We start from the raw sequence: 17,615 nt of genomic DNA, 5'->3' as shown, positions 1-17,615 counted from the left end.
AGTGGTCAGGAGCTCAAGAGGGCCGAGGAAGGACTTTGCACGACGGAGGATTCCCAGTCGGCGACTGGCTTTTGAGGCGAGGTTGGAAATGTGGCTTTCCCAGGAAAGGTCCTGGCAGATAGTGAGACCCAGATGCTTGAAAGAAAGGACTTCTTCCAGAGGATTATTGAGAAAGTGGATTGGGGGGGAAGGGGGTTTCCAAACGGTCCTTTCAGAGAGACATGGTGAGAGTGTGAGATTTGTCCGGATTGAAAGACATGTTCCAGATGATGGACCAGTTTGTGATTTTATCCAGATCTGCAGTGAGCGAAGAAGCTGCAGCTTGCCGGTCTGAGGGATGACAGATGGTACGGCAGAGGGTGGAGTTGTTGGCAAAGAGAAATAGAGGATTTTCCAGAGAGTCCGAGAGATCATTGATGAAAACCAGAAAAAGAACAGGGCCCAGAACGCTACCTTGAGGAACTCCAGCCTGCACAGGAAGAGGGGATGAAAGAACTCCATTTAGGGCCACACGTTGACTGCGACAGGAGAGGAAGTCTGCGATCCATGAGTGGAGATGGCCTTGAATACCATGTGAAGAGAGTTTGGTGAGTAGTGCAGGGTGCCAGACTGTGTCAAAAGCACGTGATATGTCCAGGGATACGGCTCGGATTTCCTGTCTGGCATTGAGGACCTCCATCCATTGATGGGAGAGCAGAAGCAGCATATCCAGGGTAGAGTGACCTTGTCTGATACCAAATTGATGATTGGAAATCAAGCCATTGGAGAAGAGGAAGGATTTCATGTCTGAAGCGATGATTGATTCCATAACCTTGCTGATGATTGGGAGAAGGCTGATTGGTCTGTAGTTACCGGGATCTGTTTTTGCACCTTTTTTTATGCAGGGCAGTGATGTTAGCAGATTTCCAAGCAGATGGCAGATGACCTTGGGCAAATGAGAGGGTGAATATAACAGAGAGAGGGTGAGCAAGAGCAGAAGAGCAGGCTTTGAGGACACGTGGGCTGATGCCGTCTGGACCGGTTGCAGAATCTGACTCGAGGTTTGAAAGCAAGCTCTCCACCTTGTCAGGAGAAAAGGATACAGAGTCCAGGGACAGTTGGGTGCGACTGGGTAAAGTGGGTAGAGATAGTGATGGGTTTAGGACACAAGATTTAGCTGCAAACACCGAGTTTAGACATTCAGCTTTATCACGTGTGGAATCAGCAGTGTGGCCATTTGAGGTAAAGGAGGGGATGGAGGGGGAACATACACCAGAAACAGATTTGATTAAACGCCACCAGGATTTTGAGGAGGGAGAGAGGTTTGAGAGTTCAAACTTGAGATGAGAAAGATGTTGTTTTCTGGCTCTCCTGAGGGTAGATACACACTTGTTCCGAGCTTTGTGGAAGGAACTGAGATTGCCCTCAGTTGGGTTTGCTTTCCATGAGGCAAAGGCAAGTTGTTTCAGGACAACTGCCTCGCCACAAGCTTCAGTAAACCAAGGGCGGGAGGATGGGTAGGACAACTGAACACAAGAGGGGATAAATCTGTGCATGAGGGAGAGCAAGTTTCTTTGAAAGAATTCCCAGGATGAGTTGATGTTTGAGAAAGTAGTGATAGGAGACCAGTCTGTAAGTTTGATGGCTGCTCTTTGACCCTACCAGTCGGCTTGAGTGAAATGCCAGACTCGACGGCGGTGAGGTGGTTCTCTGATAACAGCCAGAGAGATGTCCACTTTGACAAGGACGTGGTCAGAAGAACCAATTGGAGCGAAGGAAGAGCAGCAGATATTGTCAGGGAAATTTGTCAAAATCAGATCCAGAAGAGATGGAGTACCGTTGGTTGAGATCCGGGTCAGGAAGTTGACCGATTGAGTCAGTCCCAATGAGTCACAGAAAGCTTTTGCTGAGGTGCCTTGGCAGGTGAGAGAGGTACCCACACCTAGCCAACTGGCGTGATGACAATTGAAGTCACCACATAAGAGGAAGAGAGAGTTTGGATGAGAAGATAGAAGATGGTCCATGTTTTCGGATAGTGAGGTGTAGATGGAGTCATCACTGTTCGGTGGATGGTACAGTACACATATAAACATTAGGTGGGAGTGGAGGGGAAGCCGAAGCCAGAGGTATTCCTGGGGGTGTGGGGGAGTGAGAGCAGTGCATGGAGAGTGAGGAATAGAGTCTTTGATGAAGAGAGCAACACCTCCACCAGGACGAGGCTCAGGTCTGTCATACCGTAAGAGGCAGTAACCGGGGAGAGATACTTGGTAGTCAGACACGTCTTGGGAGAGGAAAGTTTCTGTTAGGCAGATAATGTCTGGTTTGTCAGTGGCAACCTGTATGGAAAGATCTGAAAGGTTTGAGCGAAGGCCCCGGATATTTGAGGTCCACACTTTTAATGAAGAGGTAGGGGAGGAGGCTTTGGGTGCAGGAGGTGGAGGGGGAGGGGGAGGGTAGGACAAGGGACGAGGGGGGGAGGTAAGGAGGGTTGTTGAAAGTGTGGGTTATTGCAGAATAGCGAGGGGAGGGGGCTGAATGAGGAGGAGAAAAGGCTCTGTGGTGCTGGGGGAGAGGGGGGACAAGATACAAGGAAGAAGGCAGTTGAGGATTTGAGGAGGTGGAGTGAAGAGATGGAGGTGAGAGGGCAGTGGAGGGAGGCAGCTTGGTGGATGAGAGGGGGGGAAACTTTGAGAAGGATGAGTGAGGGGGATGAAAGGTGGGAGAAAGGTGAGGGGGAAATTTTTTTGAGAGAATTTTGCAGCTCTGTTGGGAGTACAAGAATAAAGAAAGAGTGTTCTTATTTCGTTTCCCTTTGTCTGTACTCAAGTCCGTGTGCAGAGGCGCCTCGACTTGCTTTCATTTACTTCACGTTATTATCATTACCTTTTGCTTATTGACCTTTGTTGATATTTGTCTTTTCATTAAATGTGTTCATTTTAAGTAACTGTATCCGTGTATTTGTCGTGGGGTTCAAGTATAAACCCCCCTTGTGCTGTGTTCCCCATGCCTCCGTCCCTCCATCCTGTCCCTTTTGCCGCACGTGCATTAATCTCTTGAGTTTCGGCAGTAAGTCTGCAGTAAGAAGTTCGGCCATCCGGGGGTTGGCGGTGTTAACCGCCCGTCATTTGGGTCGGGGGTTAACCCTTGGCTGCCCAACCCGCGACAATATTATGCCATCTCGACCAATCAAATTTGCCACTTGATCTCTCAGCGTTGGGGAATATCAAGATTCAGACAAAATTGCGGCTCATCGAAAATATAGATTGTACTCGGAAACGCAAAGTAAGAGTTTTTAAAAGACCCTTCCCACGTTCTTTCCCTCAAGACTGTACAGAGTAAGGTATTTTCTAAACTCTCGTTTTCATCTTATGTTACTTTTCAAAATTGAAATTTAACTTTTTTTATTTTGTTTTTAGGCTAAGCACATGTAAGTGGTTACCACCCCTATTTTAGGGCATACCCTGACTTGAGTGGCATTTTTGAAAGTCACAAAGACTACTACTGGTCATGAAATTTGGTTCATTGCACAGACAGTGTATAGGACCTTAAAATATTTTGGTTCATGGGTCTATGATGTATATTACTGAATCTACAGGATTTGTATTGAATATACATGCCCAGTATTGGCCGTTTTTCTTGTTTCACCTTAAAATATGACATATATTAGTAATTAGACCATGCAAAAATACAGCATATAAAACATTCTATATGAAATTTCTCATCTAATCAAAAGGTTGTGACCCACCGTCTGAGAAAATCAGCATTTGTGTCGGTCAGTGGTGGATTCGCATGATATATGCACATTCTGGCATATTTTTATTTTTTCTTGTTTTATTGCCCTTTTAGAGCCTGGGACTATGAAATCCCCGAACAAAATGACTAGTTTATCAATAACTCATATTTACGTGTTTTAAATTATTCAACTTATTACCAATAATCAATGCAAAAAAAAATTGAGATTATCCGGGTGGATACTTAATTACAGCGGCTTGACCGAACTTTCCAACCCAAATGTCCGACTGCACGTCACGTTTTAAAAAAAATGCTTTTATTCTTCTGCGCATCAGATTATTTTCACTAAAATTTATTTACAAATGGGGCACAGTGATATAGATATAATAGTATAAAAAATATATATTGAAAACATGCATGGCTTTGGTTTAGAGTAATTTTGTATTTTTGTCTGACTGCATGTCACACTTTTTGGAATTTGATTAAAAAATTAATATTCTTATAAAAAATTTAAAATATTTTTCCAGGTATTTAATTTTTTTTATTAATTTAGAAGGCAGTTAAAACAGTTTTGGAGAATTTAGAGAGCTTTTTGTTACTCCCAGAATTGATTGAATTGAAAATTTACGTCCAAGAATTTGTTCGATGAATCTCTCTTTTGGTGCTTTTCAGCATCTGACAGTCACTGAATAGAGCACTAATAAAAAAATAGGTATGTATTATTTCTTAATAATCCCACAAATTGGTATTTTGATTATTACATTAGTTGCTAGAATAAGTTACATACTATGACCTTCATTTATTTTGCCAAAAAAGAAAAATTATTTTGGTAATTTTCTCCCAATTCAGGGACATATCCACACCCATTTTGGGTAGACTAACTAGTCTCTAGTGACCAAGTCCTCGAGACTATGATACTAGGCAGTTGAGGGAAGCCGAAAAAAATGAAAAGTCCATTTTCATACCTTCAGAAGTGACAAATTAATATATTTTTTTATTTTGGGAATCGGAACGCCGGAAACTGGCCGGAAAGTCAGATAAATTATGTTACTTCCGGGTTTTGACGTCATACTTCCGGGTTAAAATGGAAGCCGAAAATAAATCGCTGAGCTTCAAAATCTACCTAATTTTCGGCTTCTGAGAAACCATCGACTGATAAAAAGTGGACCTATAGGAAGTTCATCCACAGGATATTGTATAGACCTTCACTTGAAGATCCAGGAGGGACAAACTCCCTGTGTATTTTACAGGTAAAATCGGCCGTCGGCAAATTTGTCTTTGGACTTGTAAAAGCTGTGCAACAAAAGAGTGTACAAAACAGAAAATCGCCGAGCAGTCAGGCTACGGACAGGTAGGCACTCAAAATTAAATAAAACTGCTTACAATGCAATCTCCACACACCAAAACAGTTTAATACGTATTATACATTCAGAAACTAGCTGATGTTCCAAATTTTCCTTTCCGTTGCTGTGGCAACAGGACCAAAATGAAGCGACATATCGATATCTATCATTGTTATATGTATAATTTTTTGTGTGTTATTATCACATGAAAGTAGCACACTAGCTTGCCAACTTTTGTTTATTTAAGCTTCTAAACATTGTCCACAAAGACAATTAGGGTCTAAAAGATAGCCTGACCCGTTCTGACCAATTTTGACCCAGTTTCTGGACAGACAACTTATCGGAATAGCAGCCTCTGCCCGTCTCGTATAATGTTGATATGAAAACTCAATGCAAAACATGGTAATTGACAGTTTTAAGAACTGAGCTTGCGTTGAAAACCTCCGGTTTGAAAATTTTATGAAAAAAAAATGTCAAAATTCGGTAATTTCATTGAAAACTCGCAAAACCTTCAGAATAGGTACCCCTTCTTCAAAGTATCATATTTCGGTATATATATGTAATTAAGCGATACGGTTTTTTTTGTTCTGAACTCAGTTAGACTTGCACTTTCAGGAAAATGTAGTGAGAAGGCAATGGAACAAACTTCATTTTTTGACATTTTTGAAACAGAGTGGTAACCACATACATGCGCTTAGCCTTTAAGCAAAATGCAATGGATCTGCTATGGCCAATAGTCTAATTATAATGAACAAATGTTTCGTGCTTTTATCAAAAATTCCTTGTACTGGGACTCTTCGAACCTGGACCCACTGATGCATTATGTATGAACCCTGGTGTTCCATAATCCGGAGTGTTGTATTGATAAGCGTGCTATCCATCAGAAGGACATTAAGCTGGAGCACCCACCTGCCAGCACTGGTTGTTTGTGGGTGTTAGACCCTCACGGTGTCTTTTCGTGACTCGTGGGCGAGTTATCACCGGTACACCGAACAAATTTCAAATTCCTGCCAGTCAAATGTCAGGACTGGATAGCCGGTTCCATAAAGACTTGGGCCAGAATCGTTCTCTCCCACCTGACCCCACCAGAAGGTGGGAATAATTGGGAATGTTAAAAAATAATGAGAAGTTGACAAGTGTGAAACAGCTACATTGTACAGTCACTGGCCAAAAATTACAGCATTTTCTCCTTTATTACTGTGTATTCATCTTATGTTGTTTCCAAATGGCTCTGCTTATGTGTATATTAAAGAAAAATATAACTCAAATTTCAAAAACTAAACGATCACAAGCTTTAATGATTATAAACACATTCACATCCCATGTCATATATTTTTTACCTCTATAGAAGAGGGGTGCTTCAGGATCATGGATGGGGATGAAAATGCTATTTAGTTTGTTCACACAGTTGACATGAGGTATTTAATAAACACAAGGTGCACAGTTTAAAAATCTGAGCCTGAGAGGTGACTTGAGATTTTTCATAACCGAGTCCAGCAGAAAATCATGAGATACTTGTGCCCTCCCCCTTCCCCTGCCTGCCCACCATAAAATCCTCATTGTACTGAGGGAATTATTCATTTGAACAGAACGTTTCAGGGACAGTTGATCCCTTGATTATAAATGAAAGATAACTTTTTAACTTCCATGCTATAATTACGAATGTGAAGTTCCCATGTTTGAATACACCTTTTTGACTCGTAACTATGCACTTGCAAATGCAGGACATGTGTTGTGCTTTCGTTTCTTGTTTAACAGGAATCTGATTTCCCCAATTTGCAATTGTCATTATTCTTTTACATTATGTCAAACAACTTTTGGTTGATTGAATTATCACCTCTGTTTTGACATATGTATATTGCCATACAGGCCTCAAAAGGAGCCCAATAAATAGTTACAAAAGTTGAAAGGTGTATTTTATATGACATTCACATTGTCATATTTTTAGTGCATCGTTTAAAGACATTTTCTCTATTCCTAGTGTCTCTGGGCATATATCAGACCCCGACGAGAAAGAGTTGACCTCTCGGACTTCATGAAGTATTTGATGGAGAAGTACAGAGCAGAAGACCCATACAGCCTTGGTGTTCGGATTACAAGTATTGCCTTGGGAATATCTGTGAGTCTTTTTTCAAATTATTGTTATTGCATCATCTGAGGGGAAAATAGGACCCGGAAAGTGGATGGCGTTGGTTGAATAATTGAATTTTATAACAATCTGTTTGAACCTGAACGAAGGAAGTATTGCCAGTTGATTGGAGTTGGAGAGTTGTAGATAAGACCAAGAGGCTGTGCCAGACTTGGCTAATGTGCCAGATAAGCGGTGGCTGACTGCCAAGAGGCTGTCTATCTTACCTGTGGTGAGATGGAAGCATTCTTTGTGTCGCACCTCTCGCTAATTGCCGATCATCCGTAAGATCCACTTGGCTATCCCAGGGACGGCTGGCTCACCCAGAAGCAATGCAACCACGGTGAGTGAAAGGCTGAACGGATGGCACTGCAACTGGTTGCTTTTTCCACAGAACCCATCTAAAACCACCTTTGCAGGAGTCTAAGGAATTGAACCTCCATTAAAACTGTTCCACAACCTGGACTTTGATAGCAATCAGCACCAGCAAACAAGAAATCAATCCTGATCATTGATGTGCATGCCATATATATATATATATATATATATATATATATATATATATATATATATATATATATATATATATATATATATATATATATATATATATATTTTTTCGCTTAGATCATGGTCTCGGTGCCAACTAGAGGGGGAACATAAAAGGACAAATTCAAAACAAAAGACGAGCTGCTGCTTCCCCTAGGATGCAGTTTTGCTATTAGCTCATGTTGATCTCGATGACTCACTGAGCCTTAATCTCCACATCAAGATGCTTCCTCTCATCCTGCTGACCTGCCTGGCCATGGAAGTCACAGATGTTTCCTATCTCTCTCTCTCTCTCTCTCTCTCTCTCTCTCTCTCTCTCTCTCTCTCTCTCTCTCTCTCTCTCTCTCTCTCTCTCTCTCTCTCTCTCTCTCTCTCTCTCTCTCTCTCTCTCTATCTATCTATCTATCTATCTATCTATCTATCTATCTCTATCTCTCTCACCCCGTGATCTCTCTATCTCTCTCTCTCTCTATCTCTCTATCTCTCTATCTCTCTATCTCTCTATCTCTCTATCTCTCTATCTCTCTATCTCTCTATCTCTCTATCTCTCTATCTCTCTATCTCTCTATCTCTCTATCTCTCTATCTCTCTATCTCTCTATCTCTCTATCTCTCTATCTCTCTATCTCTCTATCTCTCTATCTCTCTATCTCTCTATCTCTCTCTCTCTCTATCTCTCTATCTCTCTATCTCTCTATCTCTCTATCTCTCTATCTCTCTATCTCTCTATCTCTCTATCTCTCTATCTCTCTCTCTCCAGACTGCTCGGTACACACATTCACTTCTCTCTCGACTTGAATACACTCTCTGAAGTGAACTGGACTCTCCAATACTCCTGTTCTTGACTCGCTGCCCGACTGTGTTTGACTCACCGAGATGGTTTGTCAGAGCTCCGTTCCTCCTTTTGGGTTGTGGTCCATTTGCAACAGGTTTGCAGTTTGTTCCGTGGCAGCTGGTTTTGGACCACGACTTTTTGGAGTCGTAGTCCAATTGCAGCTGCTTACGTGGCATGATGCACCGATTATGGGGTGAGATTATGTATTGGAAAACCCCACTTGATTGCGCTTCCCACAGGTCACATGGAGTCAGGGTTCACTCATGGCTTGGCATGTTGCACTGCACCTCAATGTGGGGCAAGATAATATACAGTAATGGAAAACTACATATAGTTATGCTTATCCCTCAACACATATGGATGAACATTAGACAAATTAAATATCTTGGCCTATTCATATTCACCTGACATATGACACCTGGTCCACAGTTTCATTATGGATTTGGGTTTGAAAATTATGGCCTCTGCCTGGGGTGCTTCAATTCTAGGTTGCGATCCCAGAGGTCATGATGGGGCCGAATGTCATGACATAATTGATGAAAATGCAGCAAATCACTTCTAAATGCCTTTCTCAACACTTGTGTGATGCTCAATAGATGTGATCAGTGTGACCACTCCTCATTTTCATAAATGCCAAGGTGAGCCAATGAAAAAAGCCAAGAATTCACAAGGTTTTGGAAAAGCGATGATAATGGAAAACCTATACGCCAAGAAAACCTATAGAAAACCAAGACGCCAAGGTGAACAACGAATAGCGAAGATCTTGTGAAAAAAGCCAAGGAGTAGTCACACTGGATGTGATCCATCCTCCCATTCCTAGTCATGCTACAGGGAATAACATTGTATGAGACTTTTGTTTGGTTTATTCAGAAATATAAAATTTATTTTATAGTTTAGCAATGCATGTTGTAGGTTTTACCACAGTGCACCATGGAAAAACCGAACCTCCAATCATCCCCTTCTGCATTTTCGGCAATTGCCCACCACCTCACCCCCCCTCCCACGCACCCTCATAGGTAGCCCGACCATACATTAACTGAGGCTTACGGGGATTTTTCCTCTCTAAGCAAGGTTGAATTGATGGTGGGGTAGCTGGGCAACAATTGGGCACAATCAGCAAGAAAAGGGACAGAGTGTGAGAGTGTGAATGCTGAAATCAACAAGTAAGAGGGTTGGGAAGGATTAACGAGAATCATAAAGATCATGCGTCAAGGTGAGGGATGATACGGAGTGGTGGTACACTGCTTGGTTGAGCCCTTGGATGGAAGAGTGGGAATGAACTGATCCTGGAAGGTGGTTCCATAGATGAGATGTGAGGAATTTCTGCTTCATTAACTGTGCCACAATACTTGCTTTGGTTTCACAGTAAAGCAGAAAAACAAGGAGCTGCTGCAGGAGTTAAAAACATAATCCTGATGGAAAAAAGGGTACAAGGGAGTTCAAAAGAAGACTATTTAATAGAGCTGATGCATTAAATCGTATACTATGTTATCGTTTTTGGAAAATTATTGGATTCAAATTGTGGCAAATAGTATTTTCATATCGCTTTTGGTTACAAAGTAATATAGTACGTCATGGGCAGGAACCACTGCAGCATATAGCACTCATGAGCTGTATCATGTGCTCAGTAAATACCATTAGTTATCCAACTTGTTTGCAGGCTGACGTAAACCTGGTGTTGGCTTAACAGTTAGGTGGCTGGCTTGAGATCCTAGGATCTTCAGTTCAAGCCTCTATCGGGCTGTTGAATTAACACCAGGGAGGGTTGACGAAGCCTGTCATCCTTCTGAGGTCAACAAAATGATTACCAGTGTTCTGGTAACAAGGGCATTGCATCAGCGACACAGCCGCACCCCCAGCCAATGATGCTATTCGCAGCCTTGTGTTGCACATGAAGAAGGAAGGAATAGCAGGCTGGCATAACAGACCCTGCTCTTGCTTCCCCTTGCAAGGTGATCTGCATCATTACATTAACGATTGCCGAATGTTATCAATTTTTGCGCCCCCTCACCCGGGGTAGACTTCATGTGTGCACAAGTTTCCGGATACTTGGCGATGATCAGCACAGAGCATATCCATACCGCCGAGTTGTCTGCAACATGACACGCAATGAGGACTTGACATCCTCTCTTTTTTGCATCAGCTCACTCAGGGAGGCATTATCCATGTATGCATTTTTTGGGGGTTTCATCAACATAGATCAGATGCACTGGCCCCAAGGGCTCTGATGGTACTGATGGAAGGCTTGACTTTAGAGGACAGCTTGAATATTGTGGTCAACCAATATCTGTTTGTATGCATGGAAGTCATGTTCGCCAACCAGGAAGCAACCCTTGAATTCGGCAGCTCGAAAAAGTTTAATCCTAGACGGTTTCCTATGCAGAGGGAATATATAGCAAATATATAATGCAACACAGTTAAATTGCACAGGTGTTGACAAAGTAATATGCAGAATATCTACCTTCTGTTTGTGGATAATAAATAATGAACAAAAATAAATAATTCATTTATGATCACACATTGCTGACATATCACCTACCATGGTTATTTTGCCATATTGCCACCTTGTGCCACTGATGCCACAATGAAGCATTTATTGTCTACAGGTTGTGGCAAAGGTTGCTCGAGGAGAAGCTGAAGCAAAGGAATCGGCTCATTTTATTTTGGAGAGAGAAATGAAGGAAGACGTTGAAAACAGGATGCTGAAGCTGAAAAGAAATTGCTTAATGACTTTTACCACTTCCAACAATTGGGAAGATTTGCTCCGTGGGCGTTACATGAGCTCGACAGCTGCTGAAGTTGTGCGACAAGTATTTGATAATTCGATTGACATCTTTGGAAGGAGAACTCAGAAGGTACAATGAACCGAAGGAAGTGGGGAAAATAACATTTAAATACTTTTTGGTGGAAATACTTTTGTTTGTGCTGGCTACCCTAGTTTCATGCTTCAATCTCTTTTTCTTCTATTTTAAAACAGTCCATTCAAGCTTTCTTAAATGTCGTGTACTCGAACGAATTGGCCAGCAAGCTCTTCCAACTGTCCATTTGCTGTGGTTCTCTGGAGACTCCACAGGACCTTGTGGCGAAACAGGACCTGACCCCTCAAAATACAGGGAGGCAGCAGAAGGCTCCGCCTCCCTCTGAAGGTAGAGCTGTGTTTTGCACATTGCCGACTTTGCAAGGTTATTAGTTCCTGGAGTTAAAATTTTTACTTAAAATGTCAAGGGCAGTCAGACGGCTTGCTCAATGGTCAGCATTTAAAAAGGGTAGAGCATGGACAAACACCCATAGGCTGCAACACTAGTGCAACCTAACCCTAACCCTAACCCTAACAGCTCTGCCTCCTATGTTGAAGATTTTAAGGGAAGCTGCATTATTATTATTATTATTATTATTATTATTACTATCCCCATGTTTTTAAAAAAAAAAAAAGAGTAAAAGAACTAGAGCAAAGTTGATGGCATGCCAATGCAAATCCCTACGCTTCCCACCTTCAGCAAAGTTGAAAGATGGCAGAAGGTTCCACCAGGATTGACCCAATATCAAATTTTGAGTTGAAATTTATTTGCTTGTTTTGACCCCTGTGACCCTGGGTCATAAACCGGGGTCAAATCCAATTAATTTTTTTTTTTTTTTTACAAATTTCATGTGTCTTAGCCTGGTGTGTTGGCGCAGTGGTTAGGGCAGCGGCTTGGGATCCAAAAGGTCCTGAGTTCAAGCCTCGTTGGGCCACTGAATTAATACACCAGGGGGTTGACTCAGCCTGTCATCCTTCTGAGGTTGGCGAAATGAGTACCAGTGTACTGGGCCGGTGTATACCCCGGTTAAAATAGGTGTACCATATCCCTGTGTCGTAAGAGGCGACCAGTGTTGCGTCAGGAAGGGCATCCGGCGTAAAACGTGTGCCAAATCACTATGCGGATCATACGGATGATCCGCTGTGGCGACCCCTCACAGGAGCAGCCGAAAGAAGAAGAAGATATTTCATGCGTCAAACAAAAAGCCCAATGTTGATTGCATTTACAAAGTTTCATTCAGTAATGTTTTAAAATGTGCCCATAATTGCAGTTTTTTTTTGGTATTTGTCCTTTTGACCCTACCCTTATTTAGTTATGATCACCATGTGGCACAAAGAAGCAAGAGCAGTTTCATTTTTGGCTCTGCCCCCTGGGGTGGGTTCAAAAGGTCAAACACCAAAGAATGAAATTATGGCACTTGTTGCAGACTTTTTGGAATGCACTGAGATTGCCTTCAGTCAGATTTGCCTTCCAGGAAGAGAAGGCAAATTGTTTCAGAGCAACTGCCTCACCACATGATTCAGTGTTCCATGGGTGGAAAAGGGTAGGATAATTGAAGACTAGATGGGATTAGTCTATGCATGGGAGAGAGGGCAAGTTTCTGTGGAAGAATTCCCCTGCTGAGTTAACATCAGGGGTAGTGGATATGGCAGGAGACCATTCCGAAGAGAGATGGCTGCTTTGCAGTCCCTGCCAATCTGCTTGAGTGAAATGCCAGACTCGTTGGCGTTGAAGCAACTGTCTGAGAATAGCGAGAGAGATGTTGACTTTCACAAGCATATGATTAGTTCATATGTTCATGCCTACAGCTATTCTGGCCAACATTTTATCACGGATAAAATGACTGCTGTGAAGTAATTATGAGAAAGCAACTTACCTTTTCCTTCTGGAAAGGCAGCTGCACTGACTTTAACCTGAATGAAATCTCTCTCCATGGAGCATGCAACCATTGTGTTTTTGCCCTCAGACCTTGTATCATGCAACATCAGGCCCACATGAGGTTTCAAATCACAGTTCTCTCACCATCCACAAAAACCTACCCGCTCGCAATTGGTCAAGTCTTTCTCTGGAACATGTTCACAACTGATTTCCATACTCTTGAAAGACGGGTTCAATGATGGACATTGCTCATGCTAAGGTTGACTGCTGTACCTCTGTCTTTTCAGAAATGGCCAAATGTTGCTGTTTTCCCCTCAAGGTAGCATTCTGGGACCAATCCTGTTATTGATATATGAGTTGCATCAATGACCTGTCTATTACTGGAAAATAAATTCTCAGATGACTCCACTATATACAGGATAGTTCCACTTCATTTCATCAGGCAGTCTGTATGACTAACCCTCTCTGCCAATCTTGAGAAAATTTGGACCTGCTAATCTACCTGCCCAAGTTTTTCATTTGTCTTCTTCAGCTTATATTGGTGTCCAAGACTTTCATCTGATGTCATAAAATGTCTCCCCCCCCCCTCAAGGTAGCATGGATTAAATGGCAAACCGTGTGTCCTTGTTTTCCTCCCCCAAGTCCTAGCCTAACAGTGACCTCCAGTTATTGACCCCTGTGAGTCTCTTGATTTGCAAAGTAGTTTTTCTGAGTTTGTTGTCTTGAATTTTTCCTGCCAGGGTGTTATGTCTGCTGTTCACTGCCACATCTTGGTCTCTCTTTTTTATTTTCAATTTTTTTATATTTTTTAAACTCTGTCCTTTACCACACCTGCTGTGCCACCACCCTTCACCCACAATTCCTCATTTTGCTATGACGCATCTGGTTATTCTTTCTTTTTACTGTTTCCCTGTTACAGCAATTTGTCTATTTCGATCCTTTACCCCTCTTTTATTCTGCTCCTCCATGATTGTTGATGTGTGCATAAATAAAAGAAAGAAAGAAAAGGAATACCTCGTTTCTATTCCTTTATTTTTTCTTCAACGTGCATTCTCAGATACATTGCAACAAAAGTTTATGGAAGAGCTGCAGCGCATAAGCTCTTCTGTGACTCTGGAAGTCTTGGTTAAGATTGAAAAGAGACTGACTGAACACTTCAAGGGTCATGACTTTGCGATTTTGGGCCATGGATCATTTATCGAATATCTCTACAAACATTTACAGGTACTACATGACCTTTACAAATAACAACCTTTAAAAATGGTGTTCATTTACTTACATTCCACTCACTGTGCGCAAGTTTCAGGGATTTGTTCTTGGTAAGAACTAGGTTGTTGTTTTTTTTTCTTTGTTCTTGATGAAGATTGTAAAGGACAACTTTTCTTTCACTTATTAGCCCTTTTGTGCAGGTGGGAGATGGGGTTTTGCAATCGTGTTGGTGTTGGTGTGTGATTGGTTGTTATCTCTATATGTGGGTTTCAGAAGGTGGAACAAAGCCCCTGCGTGTGCGTGTGTGTGTGCGTGTGTGTGTGTGTGTGTGTGTGTGTGTGTGTGTGTGTGTGTGTGTGTGTGTGTGTGTGTGTGTGTGTGTGTGTGTGTGTGTGCGCGTGTGTGCCCCTCTGTCTGTATAACCTTTTCCTTTTTGTTTGAGCTTAAGTCATCAAATTTTCAACAAATCTTTATTATGAGAAAAATATGAAATTGAGTCAAAATGTCAAAGGGCAAAGGCACAGTAAATGCAAATAGGTTTTATCAGCCTATCCGCCACGCTTTAGCATGAGACAGGTTATTTATTTATTTATTTTTAAATCTCGTCCGTGTTTCTCTTTATTTACCATTTACCATTTTAGCCGCAGTATGTCTGTTCATTCTATAACGTTTTTACCATTTTAGATTTTGTCATGAAATGTTCAACAACCCTTTGTTATGTGAATACGGAGAACACTAATTAATGAAATTTATATTTTCATCAAGTTTGGTTTGAGTACAAAGGGCTTTGCATTTTCAGATGCTTTCTAGTTGTGATGGCTGTGTTGATGAATGAGAGGTTTTCCGAGAGATCATATTGTGCTCCTGTGGAATGCAGCGTGTACTCTGGTTGAGTGTAAACCTGTCCTTCTAAAGAGCTGAATTTTGATTTTTGTTCACTTGCAGTTGCTCGAGGACAATGGGTTCACGGTTACTGCGGGAGCTGGTGTGAGCGAAGGGCATCTTAGCCGTCAGCACGTGTGCGAGTTTGTGAGGCAATGTGGTGTCAAGGATGCCACCGAGGTGATCATTTTATTAATCCTGGAGTACCATGTAAGGTATCGATAGATGTTGCTTCTTAATCGTCAGCTGTTACATGGAAACTCAAAAGCAGAACCAATTTGATATCTGTTTATTTATTTGTTTTTCCAGCAAAAGGAGTAAAGGTCCAAAGTCGTTTGTTTAAACAAAAGATAATCCTTCATATATTTTCCTGAAACATTCACCTTTCTGAGCCTTCTCATCCCTTTGTGGTTAAAAATAAAAACAACCTCCAGTTGGTTGTGCTTTTGTGTTCTTCCAATAAAAACTGTTCTTAGTAGTTTTATTTTATTGCAAAGTAATAATTGATCGTGTATGGATTATACATACCACTTTTTATGATTGAACTGCTTCGATTTTTGGTTCGAAAGGTCAAAGGTCTGTCTTTGGTCATGTGACCTTTTGATTGAAAATCTGTTACCACAATAACTTGTGAACCACTGAAGGGATATCAACCAAACTTGGTATGCATTGTGATACAAAGATGAAGCAATTCAATTTTTGGTTCAACAGGTCAAAGGTCATGTGCCCTTTGAAAATCATTTTGCAGATCATAACTTGAGTGATAAGGATCTGATTTTTTTGGGTCTTCTACGATCTCTCTCTCTCTCTCTCTCTTTCTCTTTCTCTTTCTCTTTCTCTTTCTCTTTCTCTTTCTCTTTCTCTTTCTCTTTCTCTTTCTCTTTCTCTTTCTCTTTCTCTTTCTCTTTCTCTTTCTCTTTCTCTTTCTCTTTCTCTTTCTCTTTCTCTTTCTCTTTCTCTTTCTCTCTCATATCCATTGAGGCATTCACGTCAATTTTTTTCTGTAACATTGCACTCTCGTTTTGTTTGTTTATTTGTTTTAGCTTATTTATTTATACATTGTTTAAAGTTCTCAGAGAATGTTTCACGAGAATTGCATGAACTGCGAAGCTTCTTAAAGTAGTACATGAAAGTCAATGAAATGAGGATATTACTGACATTAAGTAAAGTAAAACCTGTATTAATTACATCATCACCCACTTCCCGTTTTATAGGCTTGTACAGTATACAAAAACTAACCCTGTGCACGCAAATGAGAACGCATGCACACACCTGCCTGTATACGTATGATCGTAACTCTTTGTGCACTTTCCTCCATGCTTTCCATTTTTCCCTCTGTCCCCACAGCCCTCTATCGAGGCCGCACTACGTCACCATTTTTCTGTGCGGGACAGCCGACAGCTTGGAGTTGGTATTTTGCGAAATTTGTTGAAGAAGCCGCAACAGCCTTCATCTGCCTCACATGCTGTGGTATATGAAACAGCTTTGTGCATTCGCCATAACAGGTATATCGCTTACTCCATAAATTTGAGTATCTGGAGGTCTTCATCTCCTGGTGTCTAAAAACTGTGGACCTATTTACTGGCTTTTGGTTTTCTTATTTTAGGTAATTTCCCACCCTGGTTGTGGACATGGTATAAATGGTCGGATGCATTATCGTTCTGCTCAGTAATTTATCCGTTTTGGTGTTGTGTTTCTACCTGGCAGACAGGAGTTCACTCTTGAGCACACTTCATTCGGACTCCTGGGTGATCAACCAGTGGAGGTGGCTTATCGCTGCCTACTGACTGCCCCACTGCTGGAAGACCTGGAAAAGTGGTCCCAATGGGAGCTTGTGTTCCAACCACAGCATGGCTGTCTTCACAATTTCCTGGCTTCTCACAGTGGTTCTGTGATTTCCATGAGTAGAAATGCAGGTGTGCAACACAAAATGTTTGTTTTTTTTATATTTTTTTATTTTTGTGCAATTTGTTTTGCACATGCAGTTGATACCCTTTTGTTTTGTGGTTGCTACTGTCGTGGGATGATTTTTATCACCTCATGTGCCTCTCATCAGTAGCTTGCAGGATGTTATTGCAGTAAATAGAGGAAGTGGCTAGTAATCAGTATCGCAGTCAGATGTCCCAGACATCCACAAATTGAGTCGCATTTTGAGTTTCGGTTTATCAAGGAAGTGGTGGTGATCAGGACGGGACTATCGAACTGATGTGATTTTGAGAATGTTTACATAATGAAGAGGCAAAGCAGGTCCATTAAGATCATCTCATATAACACATATGGTTG

General features: G+C 41.6%; 1 protein-coding gene across 8 annotated transcripts in view; it reads left to right on the top strand.

The window, feature by feature from the left end:
- LOC147010935 (uncharacterized) overlaps positions 1-17,615 on the top strand; it is a 234,455-nt gene that overhangs the window by 78,214 nt on the left and 138,626 nt on the right. For all 8 annotated transcript variants that reach the window (XM_085859819.1, XM_085859817.1, XM_085859816.1 and 5 more), the window contains 7 exons: positions 7,036-7,173; positions 11,172-11,420; positions 11,543-11,711; positions 14,299-14,465; positions 15,396-15,512; positions 16,680-16,837; positions 17,040-17,248. In XM_085859819.1, the coding sequence (XP_085715945.1) occupies positions 7,036-7,173; positions 11,172-11,420; positions 11,543-11,711; positions 14,299-14,465; positions 15,396-15,512; positions 16,680-16,837; positions 17,040-17,248 (1,207 nt within the window). The remainder of the gene's footprint in view (positions 1-7,035; positions 7,174-11,171; positions 11,421-11,542; positions 11,712-14,298; positions 14,466-15,395; positions 15,513-16,679; positions 16,838-17,039; positions 17,249-17,615) is intronic.

Source organism: Eptatretus burgeri, chromosome 16 (assembly GCF_056783735.1).
Source record: "Eptatretus burgeri isolate ZD-2024b chromosome 16, Ebu_testis_v1, whole genome shotgun sequence".
In the NCBI taxonomy this organism is placed as follows: Eukaryota; Metazoa; Chordata; class Myxini; order Myxiniformes; family Myxinidae; genus Eptatretus; species Eptatretus burgeri.
Note: the sequence above shows the minus strand (reverse complement) of the source record. Positions and strands in the feature narration are given on the sequence as shown.